General features: G+C 35.1%; 1 protein-coding gene across 1 annotated transcript in view; it reads right to left on the bottom strand.

Moving 5' to 3' along the window:
• Positions 1 to 13,699, bottom strand: part of LOC136037914 (CCR4-NOT transcription complex subunit 2-like) — a 41,371-nt gene extending 27,672 nt beyond the window's left edge. Inside the window, exons 1-3 of the mRNA XM_065720770.1 lie at positions 13,482 to 13,699; positions 6,962 to 7,181; positions 3,876 to 4,075 (exon numbers count right to left, since the gene is read on the bottom strand). Of these exons, the coding sequence (XP_065576842.1) occupies positions 3,876 to 4,075; positions 6,962 to 7,181; positions 13,482 to 13,548 (487 nt within the window). The 5' untranslated portion in view covers positions 13,549 to 13,699. The remainder of the gene's footprint in view (positions 1 to 3,875; positions 4,076 to 6,961; positions 7,182 to 13,481) is intronic.

Genomic DNA, 13,699 nt, shown 5'->3' with positions numbered 1-13,699 from the left:
TTCGAAACATATTTTTAAAGTTTCATTTACCTCCATTTCTCTTAATCTAAACTTCAACATCATGTCTTACGCGATATTTCATAGCAATGGAATAAATGTGTGGTTTAGCACCACAGTTCCAAAATTAGCACCACAGTTGGTTAAATTACCACACAGTTTAGCATTTACCACACAGAATTTACCACAAAATTACCACACAGTTTAGCACCACTAGCACCACAGTTCCTAGTATAAGGATTATGCAGATCACCAAAAATAGAATTCATACTAACAATTAAGCTATTTCAGTAATTGACAAATTAGAATTAAAAATAATGAAATAAAAACTTTTTTTATTTCATTTAGTTTATTAAAAGAGATAAATGAGGAGACGAAAAACTTAATCGTCCATGATTGTATTAGATAATTATTCAAAATGCGTCTTGAGACACTTTAAATTGAACAGTATTTCACATAAACAGTTGCCATATAATATGGTGAAAGGACTCTCCTTGTAGTAACAAGGATTCGAGCTCATACTATTTTATGGTAACGATGGCAACTGCATTCAAACTTCTCCCCCCCACAAAAAATACAAATACACGCCCTGGCAGTCCCATTTTCTTTTAGTATATATACTACACTTGTTATGCAAAAAAAACAAACTAAACAGCACAGAACAGAACTCATAAATAAACCATATCAACCAAAATAAAAGACTTGAATAAGAAAAATAAGAAAAAGAAAGTTAATTTATCACGTAACAGCAGGCATCCCCCCGACTAAACATAAACACATTCAAAACAACCCAAATAACAACATGACAAAAAGAGTGGTATAAAGACCCAAGAGACACCGAGGAAAATTTTTAGATATAATGCTAAAAAAAAAATCAGCAATTATCCATAAACAAACAGAGGAATCAAAATTAAGACTGATTTGTAATGGTTCTATGCAACAAACACACTCGTTCGTAAAGAAAAATGGGACCTTACTGAAAAAACCAATGACTGAAGCAGTTGGCCTCGGTTACAAGATATGGTGGGAAGATGGTGCACCAATTAGGAACAAATCAGACAAACGTCATAAGCATTAAAGTGAAATACAATCTTTGACAAAACTGTATCTTCACATACTACATGATATCTTACACGTGCGTTTTGACAAGAGTTTCCAGCTAAAGAAAAAAGCCAAAGCCATTTTCCTCTGAGTAAAACACAAAGATTCTGCAGAGCCATTGTTAAGGCACAGGGCAATGAGTCGACGTTTCAGTCACTGCAACGTTTTAAACGCGTGTGATATACATGTACATAAAAACACAGGAGTCAACATATGTACGAAAATAGCAATAAACAATTTAAACAACAATGTATGTCATACATATTCCTAGAATATATCATGGTTGCAGCAGTTTACTAGGTTCCAGCTAAAAACAAATCGTAAAGGTTTTTCCTGTGAATGAAAAACAATGATCCTGCAGAGTCACTACTGGCACGTTTCAATCACTGCTAGTGACGTTCCGAAAGTCAAGTCGATGTTCCAATTGCTGAAACAGTTTCAGTTTCCTGGGCATGATATACACATACATAAAAAATACAGTAGTCAACATTGAAGCGAAAATAGCAATAAATAATTGAGCAACAATGTATGTCATACAGATTCCTAAAATACACCATGGTTGCAGCAGTTTACTAGGTTTCAGCTAAAAACAAACCGTAAAGGTTTTTCCTGTGAATAAAAGACAAAGATCCTGCAGAGCCACTACTGGCACGTTTCAATCACTGCTGGCATATATATTCCTCAGAGACGAAAGAAATCTAGAGGAAAGGATAAGAAAAAAATAGAGAAAACAAAATCAAATAAGCGAAAGAAAAGAATCAATTATGCCACCGACAAAACCTACTGCAGCTAAAGTAAATATTAATATTGAAACAAAGAAATAAGGAATGAACGCCAGATCAAACAAGGGAGCAAAACAGGAAGAGACCAACTAAAAGCAAAGAAAAAGAGTAGTTATGACACATTGTTAACTGTATTTAACTAGCTTGCACATAAAGAGAAATTTAGTGATTTTTGTCTTCATTTTTTTTCAAATTAAAAACAGCTTTGAAAGTGCTCTTTTTATTGGTGAAAATAGTGCAATGATAAGCAAAGTAAAAGCAGGACCCTGTTAGAGCAGTAAGATGTTGTCATGATTCAATTCAAAAGCCCCTCGACCTTCTGATTTTCTTAGTTGGAACCTATTAAAGAGCGAATCACATTTTAAATAATCGCTGTTGTGCCAAAAATGCAGTTTTTGCCAAAAATGCACGTTTTCAGTACTATCACTTTCGCTTGTTAAAAAGACCAGTTACAACTTCAAATCTGAAACATGTCATTCACTGTTCCCTCTTATGTCCGTTCCTTTCTCCGTGCATGCTGTTGTCCCTAAGTTACATTTTCCTACTATTAAACAACTAAGTTACATTTTCTAGTTCTATGATGTCATATCAACAGTTAGCTGTTTTGTCATGACAATTACAATTGACAGTCCAGTCTAAACTGTTTATTCTTATCCTTAGTTTGCGTTACACAGTTTGCTCCTGTGTTCGTTCTCGTGTTACTCCGGTGTTCCTTGCTCCTGTGTTCAATCTTATGATGATGACGGTCTTTGCACCTGTTTCCGAACCTGTGTTCTTTTGCTCCTTCACTCCTATATGTTTTCATGTTCATTCCTGTGTTTGTTCCCTACACTCCTTCCCTCCTGCATTGCTTCGTTTTCGTGCTTCTATGTTTTTTTTTTATTTTTGTGTTTGATCCTATTTATGTTCATGGTGTTTATTCCTGTTTTTAATGCAGTTGTTCCTTCCTGTGCTCACTCTATTGTTTTTACTGTTTTTACGACTGGTCAGCTTTTTAGCTGTTAGCAGTTTTGTCATGGAAATTATAAATGACAGTTCAGTTATATTGCTAATTACACTCGTACACTCGTTCCATATTGCCAATTACACTAGTTCTTCCTGTGCTCGTTCATGCGTTTGCTCCTGTGTTCCTTCGTTCCTTTGTTCAGTATTATGATGGTGCCGGTCTCTGTAGCTGCATCCATACCTGAGTTCATTCTTCCTGTGATCGCACCTGCGTTTTACGACTTCGGGATCTTCATAAATTTACATTTTTTTTTTCAAAATCCACGTGTGCTTAATCATTTTGTATATTTGCAAAACATATGAATAACTTGTTTTTTGTACCATTTCAATTGATCCAGGAGCTGATCCAAATCTCAATTCCTAAAATAAAGTGTTTATTTCAGTGTTCTTTCTCGTGTTCGTGTATTGACTTTGCTCCTTTGTTCCCACATTGCATTGTTTGGTCCTATTTTCGTTCCTTTACTTCTTCCTTTCTGTACTGTTACATTTTCATGCTCCAATGTTTTCCCTGTTTTTGTTCCTGTGTTTGATTCAATGATATTCAACATTACTGGATAAATTGCTAAGTGAATTTCAACTCTACTCCTATTTAAAACCGTTGTTGTTGTTGGTGTAATTGAATGGAGCTTCCAGAATCTCTTCTCTATGCTCCATATTTAAAACCGTTCTTTTTATTAATAGCTGCAAATATAGAATGCAAATGCATGTTATAAATGCAGAGTAAATCTAAATGCTAACTTTTAGTTAATGCTGCTATCAGATTCATTTACATTCAGACAGTTTTTAATTTTGAATAGTATTCCTTTCTTCATGAATATAAAGCGTACATTTCACGTTGAATTTATTCTTCTTTGGAAACTTTTTTTTTTCCATCAAGCAAATATAAGACGTGTTCAATCTTCAATAGACTTTTTTAAACTTTACTATATAAATGAAATCATACACTTTTTCCCGAACCTTTTCTCCTACGACAAAGGCAACATTTATTACCGTAGTTGGACCTTCCAGGGAGTCCTCCTCCACCAATTCCTTCTTGACCTCTATTTGTTAATGAAGGGAACTCAGAGGGGTCTAACGTAGGGGGCAGTTCAATTCCATAGGCACCATGTAAACTCCCCATCAGTCCTTGTGTTTGTCCAAAGCCTCGAGAACTGAGACCCAGGCTATGTGATTGGGGGCTTTGACTAGCTCTAAAACATGGAATATTTCACTATTAGAATAATGTCTACATTTTCACTGTCAAATAGACTAATTAACACAAGTCTTTTGAGACAGTGACCCATCTAAACTATTAATGGATATAAGATAGAAAGAACTTTATTGCTCATTCGAAAAATGGTAAAAGACCACAAATAGAGTAAAGAAACAGTCAAAGAAAAGACTACACACAACAACAACAAAAAACAGTAATGGACGCAAACTTAGATACTATAGACATGCACTTTGACTTACTTGACTTAGGTCTCCTGCCGGGGCTCTTTAGCATAGAGTGATGTCTACCTCCTCCATCCACTTTTGTCCATTACGAGCGTTTCGGCTCCACTCGATGTGACCTATGGAATCGTCAAGAATTCGGAAAGGTTGTTGGGCCATTGTTTCTTCGGTCAGCCACAAGGTCGCTTCCAACAGACTTTCACAGGGTCGAAGTCAAAAACCGTCTCTGCGGGTAAGTGCAGGGACATTAGAAGTAAGTGTCCAAACATCCGTAGGGCATGCTAGGCTTCTTAGGTAGAAAACCGAGACTGCTTAGTGAGCTGCAGTAGCTTCTCAATAATCACAAAGCTAACCACCGTAGACCTTCGATCCTTTTCAGGCTCTTCGACTGGAATACATCGATGGCCTTTAGGGTTGCAGCTGATGCATGCCATCTCAGCTCCGTAAAGCATCGCAGAACCGATGAGAGTGTTGAAGATTTGCAGTTTAGTTGAACAACAGATATTCTGTTTTCGCCAAAGGTGACGGTTCAATCTGCCCATGGTAGAAGACGCTTTGGATATCCTTGCTTACAGCTCGAGGAGAAGCAAGTCATCAAGCCACAAGAAGCAAATTGTGGAGCCCAGGTAGGTGAACCTTTGGACAGTTTTAATTCCAGGCTGGAGAATTTAACTGGAGAGTTGACAGCAGGAGAAGAGGGTCTATGGCCATAGTTTTCGTTTTGTTCCATTTTGTCTGTAGCCCCACGTTTGCAACCTCTTCTCGTAGGATTGAAAGTGCTTCCAAGAGCTGATCCATGGAGTCCGCTAGGATGGACAAGTCGTCAGTAAAATCAGCATCTGAGATGACGCGATCTACAAACTTGAGTCCAAAGCCGAGATGGGAAGTCGTCTTTGTCATAACGGGTCTATGATGACAAAGAAGAGCTCTGGGGCCACTACACATCCTTAACGCAATCCTGTCGTGATTTGGAAGAACGGACTGTTCCAGCCGTTGACTTGAACACAGATCTCTGTACAATTTGTAGAGTTTTGAAGAGTCTGCAGCATTTTTTGGGCTGAAAAAAACTTTCTCCCATGCTAACCAAATAGTCTGCATTTATATATTATATTTAAGCATAAAAATTATTATATCTTTATAAATAACTAGGTCTATATATAAATATATAAATATATATATATATATATATATATATATATATATATATATATATATATATATATATATATATATATATATATATATATCCTGAATGGTTCTTGAAACATGGATGATCTTAAAACTTCGGAGTATTGAATCAATTAACTCACTTAAGGGCTACTACCTCTTTTTCTTTGCCTATTTTCACTACTACATTCCTTTGTGGTATTAGATTAAGATTTTGGGTCAGCTACGTCACTCAAAATGACAGAAGTTCAATACATTATTTTCCAAGGGTGGACGTCATCCTCACACCACAAAGACAAGGGTCCAAAATTATGCAATTATACAATCAGTCACGTCTACATTTTAGTAGAAAATGTGAGCATGTTACACTTTATTAAAGTCAGAATCACGCGAAATAACCAAATCTGAATGACAAAAGTTACAAATATGAGCGAACCTAGTTAAAATAGAGCCTTAGTCGATACTACAAGCTGGTGTGGCAAAAAACACACTAAGTTATAATTAAGCAACAAAACGAGCTGAGATCTTCTGTAAAAACGAACTTCAAGCACATGGTGAGGAATTTAAATGTCGCAGTGTAAAAACGAGTTTAAGTCCTGATCCAATGCATTTGAGCTAAGGTCTCACTCATTGCAAAATTTAGCTAAGGCCTGTCTAAATGAAAAAACAAGCTAATCCCATGCGGTTAACTGACTTAGTAAAAAAAAATTTTAACAATCGAAAATTTTTGAATTAAAAATTGCAAAACAGACAGGTTTTGCCTTCTTTTTAGTCTCCATCCTCTCGCTTCAACCTTCAGGTTTCACCAATTTCGGCCCCAGGCCATCAGATCACACAAATAACAGGCTTGTGCGGCTCTCACAAATGTATCTTAACTTTGCCTCCCTCCACTCACTTTGCATGCCATAGTTCGTAGCTCGGGTCACTGGCACACGCGCGCTTGCTATTATGAGGTTGATAAGCATGTGTTGTGCATAGAGAAACAAAGATTGCTTGAAATCACATCACAAAACTTCACTAATAAGCTTTAATGAATAGCCAAGAAGGCTCCCAATACCACAAAAGAAGTTGCTTGATAATTTCTGAAGTTATAGATCCTGCATTGTATAGCAAAGTTAATAACTTTAACGGTAGCTTTTAGGATTCTTCAGTCTCTAGATGGTAGTTAACTGCAAAGAACATGGTGTCTTAGCAAAAAAAGGAAAAATACTAAATCACTAAAAAATACCCAGCCATATGGAATAGTTGCTTTATGAGTTGCAATAACTATAACCTATAATAATATAAACTATAACTATAACCTATAACTATATAAACTATAACCTATTACAAACTATTACCTATATAAACAATAACCTGTGGTGTGTTATATAACCTGGCGAGATTTTCTTTAAGAGTAAATGCGTTTTTTCTTTAGGATATGGTTTAGTACAGATAGAAAAGATTGGACACTAGTAGGAAGATTAGAACATTACCCAAATCCAAGAGGTCGTTTATCACCAACAGTTTTTTGACTTAAGGTACTTCGTTGATTCATGATTAATGATCGATTTGGCGACAGTTGCTGAACTCCAGATGATATATTACCACTAAACTGGGTTGGTGTTGGAGCTTGACTAGATGGCATCATACCAAAACCCGGCCTGGTGCTTGGTAAGGACCTTCCTGGCTGTTGGATCTGCATTCCTCCTATCCCTAATATTTAAGAAAAAAAATATTAATATTGCACTGCTTTTATGCTTGAAAAACAGAAAAACAAGATTTTTCCCAATTACACAATATCATTTTGAACCAGACTGAATAACATTTCTCCCAGGGAAGTCTATTACTTTGTGTTTAATTGGTAGGAGGCTGTTTAAGTTAGGTATTTATTAGCCATGGGCAATTTAAGGGGGCATAGCTCAACATTTCACAGGGACTAACGGGTAGCCTTATGAACTAAAGCAGGAAAATTCACAAAATGTGATAAGTCAAATCTAACCAGAAAAGAAGTTACTTTTGTCTAAAAATATTTCTTTTCTAGAAAATGCTTATAGGCCCTTTCTGTTACCCAAACTAAAACCGTTAGCCAAAATTATTAGAAAATTTCTTTGAGAAATGGCATTATAGTAAGAGAATTCTAAGCACCATATTCAAAAACTAGATAACACAGCAAAGCAGGATGAATAGTTTCTCAGCTAATGGCACTGATAGAGAGTTCATTATTGCTAATATTTCTTACATATAGCATACATTTGTTGTCTTGTCCTTAGGCCCTCTTGGCCCCACAAACAATCTTTGAAATGTTCAATTCTATATCAAAGTTTGTGGTTTTTAAATTTTCTACCCAATTTTTATATTTACACGAGTTATTACTAAACAGTTTCTGCTGGCTAACAATTCTTTTTCCATTGTCCTAACAAAAACTGTTAGCCAACATTCTTAGCTGATGATAGGAGGGAAGAAAAAAGGCCTTGCGTCAGGGTTTCAACCATCCAAATCTATGAGTAAATTACAATTCAATTTCCACAAAGGGAGGTTAAATTGAGCAAAATTGGCGAAATTCCAACTTAATGAAATTTTTTTTTAGATAAGAGTTTTGCAAATTGCAGTCAAAACTCTTCATAATTCCTCAATTTTATATTTTTTTATGTTTCAAAGACAAGCAACTTTTCTGAAAGTAAGTTCCTTGTAAGAGCGTTGTTATAATCAATATTAAGAATATCATCCAAAGAATCTATACGAATAATTTGCCATTTTTGGTAATTTGTCCTGTTTTTATAGATAGATATAGTCACATCTGGTTTGAGAAATCCATGTTCAGGATATTTTACAAAACAACACTTTATATACATAAATTTGACTAGGGTTCATGATTTTATGTAAAAGATGATAAAACTTATTAAAAGAATAGGATGAGGAAATTAGGAATTAGGATGATTATAAGATGGAACTGGAATGATTATATGCATATAGTGGCATCACTTAGAGGGGCAGTTGCCCCCCTCCACTACTTTGGAAAACGCTATAATTTATTAGGTTTTAAACTGTTGCTCATTTTAAGTGTCAACTTTGCTCTTTACTTTGAGCAGATATTTTTTTAACTAATCCATACTGGTTTTTAATATAAGGAAAATGTGAAAAACGGGGGTTCATCCCACTTCATAACATGTTCCACATTAATATTTTTCCAAATATATTGCATTTGAAACCTTATTATCAAGTAAAAAAGTGAGCCTAGCAATGGCAAAATTGCAAAATGTTTCTGTTCTGCCACATCTGCTCAGGTTATATTCAATCTATCAGTTCAAGTTTAGATTTTCTTGTTTTAAAGCTTTCAGACGTGGAAATAAATACACCCTCTACATCTGAAAATAGGACAGAAATTGAATAATTGAAGAATATGGAGGAAGATATAAGTGAATATTATTTCCTGGAAAAAAATCATTGAAAAAGAAAATAAGAAAAAGTGCTTTTTACAATAATATTTGTACTATAGCTAGATAGGACAAATTGGTTGTAGCTTGGTCATATAATTTGGTAGAGGGGGATATGCTCCAGGAATCATTTAAATGTTTTAGTATTTATTTCCAGTATTTAATTGAGACTCCAATATAGCTTCAAATTCTCTTATTTGCAATTAAAATGCCTATTAAGTGCTGATAACGTTGTATTCCTTACATTTTTGATTCACATGCTAACCCACAGATGTATATCTACCTCCACATACAATATCATATGGACTACTAGCTATTTCTGCTTTTCTAAATATTTCTTGTAACTGGCTCAAAACAATAACTGACAAAAATGTACTGAGGATTTCATGGAACAACGGTGCAATTGTGGGACATTTATCTCTGCATCAGCATGCTGTACAAAATGTCTGCTGAGAATAGAATAAAGTGATTCTAAACAAAATATGTATATTTTTCTTACAGTTTAGAAATTTTGTGTGTGTTGTTGTCCATTGATCTGGATCTTATGCACTGATACAGCTATACTCCTATAAAAGATTCTCCCACAATGATATTCTGCACTACCATGCAACTTTACCTAATGCTACAAGAAGACTTGTAACTCAAGGGACATGTCCACAAGCCAGTGGGCCCTGCTGAGCACACACTTGAGAGACCTTCTTCTCTCTCTGCCGGTAATTACAACCCCAGCAAGGGTGCTTCAGTTTGTGTAATGGATCCCTAAGAACTAGGCCACTTTTTGGTCTGCACCTTCTATGGATGTACCCAACGCATCTGTAAGACATTCCCCTATCCACCACCTGGGGATGTGCTGAGTGGCCTGGGGGAAGTCCCTACTGAGCATTACACATAGGTTAGCAATATGTTCTCAAGTCTCAAGATCTTCACTAAAATTTAACATCTTCTAGACAACACCACTTCTTTTAAATTTCTATTTGCCCAAAAAAGATTCATATTCATGGGGTCTTAAGCTCTTCCTAGTATAAAGATAATACTATTTGACAACAGTACCAAAAGCAAAATAGTGTGGTAATGTCAAAATCACTGACAGATAATTTATATATATCAATAAGATATAGACATAGGAAGATGGCAAGAGGTTTGCTCCTCCTCTGAAAGCAAATGTGAGCTTTACTACTTTGGATACATGTTGCTTCCTTATGGACAAAAACAGGAAAAGGCAAAGGACAGCGAACAAGAAGACATTTGAAATGTTTATAATAGGAAATTGAGAAATATTCCCAGTTAAATTTTGGTAAAATCAAACCTCTTGATACCACTTGCCTCTAGCCTCTGGGAAATTTCTTGCAAGATCTCATGTATTGTTCAATACCATTTAGGCAATAAAAATCATACAACACTGTTTACTGTTTACTAAAATAATGCAAGATGCATTTCTTCTCTAGATTGTAAGGTATGAAGGAAATGGGCATTATGTTAATCATTATTGATAAAATACAAGGTGCAACAGAAAAGTAATAAAACCTTTTTTTAAAGCAAAGTTTTCATTAAGTTCAAAGATCAATGTTATCCCCTAAAAATAAGTTCCCTTGGGCAGCTACACACCAATGAAGACACCTACTTTTTTATAGCAGTATTGGAATCATTACAGGCTTCAGAATATTGGTTTGGATGGTTACTAAAGTCTCAAATGATGGCAAATCATTTTGGTCACTTCAAAAGGGCACTAGAATTTTAATTTTTGTTTAAATAAACCCTCTCCAATTTTTTTGGACCACAAGGCTGATGCTATCACCTCTTGAATAAACAAACAAAAAACTAACATCTATGATCTTTCTTCTGGCAAAAAATAAAACATTCCATATTTTTGAATATGAGAGCTTAAAACCACTGCAGTAGGGTTCTCAGATCTACCAAATCTTATTGTGCAATTTTCATAAAGATTCCTTGACTTTCTGGGGGTATTTTCCCCCTTTTTAAAAAATCAGGCATGTTTACTCAGGTTCATAGCTTTTCACAGGGTAACACTGAACTTAATGAATCTTGTGGTATTTGGAATCAGCATAAACAGCCAATCCTTTTGATATATTTATTGATATCAATATTTTATTTTTTAAGAGCTCTAGTTACTACTGAGATACTCCATGAAGCACAACAAAATATAGCTTCACCAATCACAATATCACAAATTGCATATTTAGCAAACAGATTTACTAACTCAAACTGAGCTACATATGGGTCCTGATACACATACTGTCTCAAGGAGAACAAAGCAGGGTTGCCAAATAGATTGCAGTATCACCAGTTACATTACTTTTCTACTGCACCTATATAAGCAGTTGCTAAAAATAATCAAGAAGCCAGTAAACATTTTACCCTCTCCTCATCCCAAGAAATAGTGACAACCCTGCTTAGGGGATGTATTTGGCCTTGCCCATAACTACCCCAGACTCAGAAGACCAAAAATATGGACTTAGAGACCTAGTGTTTAGGTCCCTAAACATGAGAATGTAGGTTTTGCAAATTACTTTCTTTGATCTACTGGTTATACTTCTCTTGATGAGTGTAAGCAACTTAAACAGCTGTGCATCCTCCTTGTTCACCTCAATATATTCAGAGCTTTTCTCTTTGCACAATCTCATGATATTATAATTTCTTGTAAATCTTTCCTTACAATCTCCCCCCCCCCCCCCTATTTAGGAATGACCTGATCTTTTTGGCCCCAGATGGATGGACAAAAAGAGCAATATGTTATCCTTTATCCATAAAATGTGCCTTAGCAGTCTGCTAGCCTATTTATTTATTTATTTATTTATTAATACCAAATACGGTAAGCTTTCAAGCTTGTTGCAATAAATATAATAAATAGAAGAAATGACAACATAATACACAACGTAATACATAATACAACTGACAACATAGTACACACACATAAATCAATGAAAATAACAACTACAATAAACACTGACAAATAATACTATAAATTATTTAAAAATGATTTACTTTGAAAATTTGTTTCTGCTAGTCTTGTTTTGAATTCATCTATTGTTGTGACTTATCTATCAAATTATGACAAGTAATTTGTTAAAGAAAGAGTGCCATCCAAGCATAATGATTCAACAAACTTCCCATCTTTGGGAATTAATAGATTTTGTACATTTAAAGTACACTAAGAATAGATTGTACACATATCTAGCAATAAAAATGTATCAAAAGAGATTTGGGTAGATGTAATAGGGCAGCCATATTGTAACATTGGTTATCTAATTTGACAAATAGAAGGTGAAGATTATGAAATAAAGACAAAACATGTTTATGCAATAAGTTTGTCCTGCTCATGTAAGAATGTCACCTTTTCAGCTTAACAGCAATGATGGTTAAACTTGGAAAATATATTAATTTTGTTTCATGTTTTAATTTCAAACCTTAAAGATGAGAAAAAAAACCCACTTATATAGCAAAATTAAATCAGGCCAGAAAAACAATTATCATACTGAGATGACTACTAGGACAATTAGGCTGTTAATGATCAGCTAGTATACTTGGCTAGTTGGATATTAGTCACCAAGCATAGTGTAAGCTATTCTATAACTGCATTACAAACTCAATATCATACTTTTTTTGTTTTATTTAGAAAACATTTATGTACTCTTCATTATTGGAAGTTACTGGCATCCAAAGCCATTCCCTAGGAGAAGGGAGGGGGGTAACTGGGGCAGTTGCCCTAGACACAGTGGCTCAAGGGGCACCACAACTGGAGAATTCTGAACCAATTTTTCACTTTGATTACGGTTTCTTGGCTTATATTTGAGTTGGGAGGGGGCACTGTCATTAATTTTTTTAGGGCACCACTAACTCTAAGACTGGCTCTGGTGGTATATTGGGTGTTAATGACTGACACCTTCAAAAAAATGATAATAAACATAAGTAGTACCAGGCTTATTACTTAGAGCAATATCTAGAAACAACAGAGAGGCTTGGTGCATCATCAAAGGTCAGGGCCCCCTAGAGGAGAAGGAGTGGGGGTAGGTACTTCAAAATACCTTCCCAGGACATAGGCTACTAGCCTATAGACTGTAGACACATCCCTGATAGTTTCACTTTCCTAACCTGACCCATTTCTGAGATAGCACGAAGTTAATCAACTAGAATTTTACCTTTATTTTAAATGGTTTCTTCCAAAGTGGTTATATGGTAGCATAGACTGGCCTAGGTCTACTGTAATTTATTTCAAACAAACTTTATTTTGTGGACTACTAATATCCCCTTTAACCATTTTTCTCAGAGATCCAAAAGAACTGTGACTGCAATTTTACAAGAATCATTTTCATTTCCATTAATTGTCTAGGACTATTGAGATCTATTAAACAGTCTAGCCTAGTAAAGATAGGCTAAAATCATTGACACAAGTGGGGCTGTAATTTTATCATCTATATTACTTCTGAAACTTTGAATCTCTAAAAAGTATCTTAATGTTAATTCTGAAACTCTGGTGCTTATGTTTACATGTAAATTCCACTAGCCAATAAGTTACCTTAAAATTAACAAATGAGTAATACTAATACCACATCTGGCTTACCTAGTGCACCAGGTGCTCCACCATACAAAGAACTTGGAAAAGACTGTGAAGGAGAAGGTGAGCCCATAAATTATCAATCTTTTGTTCGTTTCAAATGATTTTATATATTTTGGTCTTTTTGTGCATCTTCTTCCTTCAATGTAATTCTATAGATCACAGAATCCAACAGTGCATAGTCGCAATCGAAATATGTTTACACACAATGATGGGAAACTTGG

Source organism: Artemia franciscana, chromosome 17 (genome assembly GCF_032884065.1).
Source record: "Artemia franciscana chromosome 17, ASM3288406v1, whole genome shotgun sequence".
In the NCBI taxonomy this organism is placed as follows: domain Eukaryota; kingdom Metazoa; phylum Arthropoda; class Branchiopoda; order Anostraca; family Artemiidae; genus Artemia; species Artemia franciscana.
The sequence above is the reverse complement of the archived record's forward strand: the minus strand, read 5'-3'. Positions and strand labels throughout refer to the sequence as shown.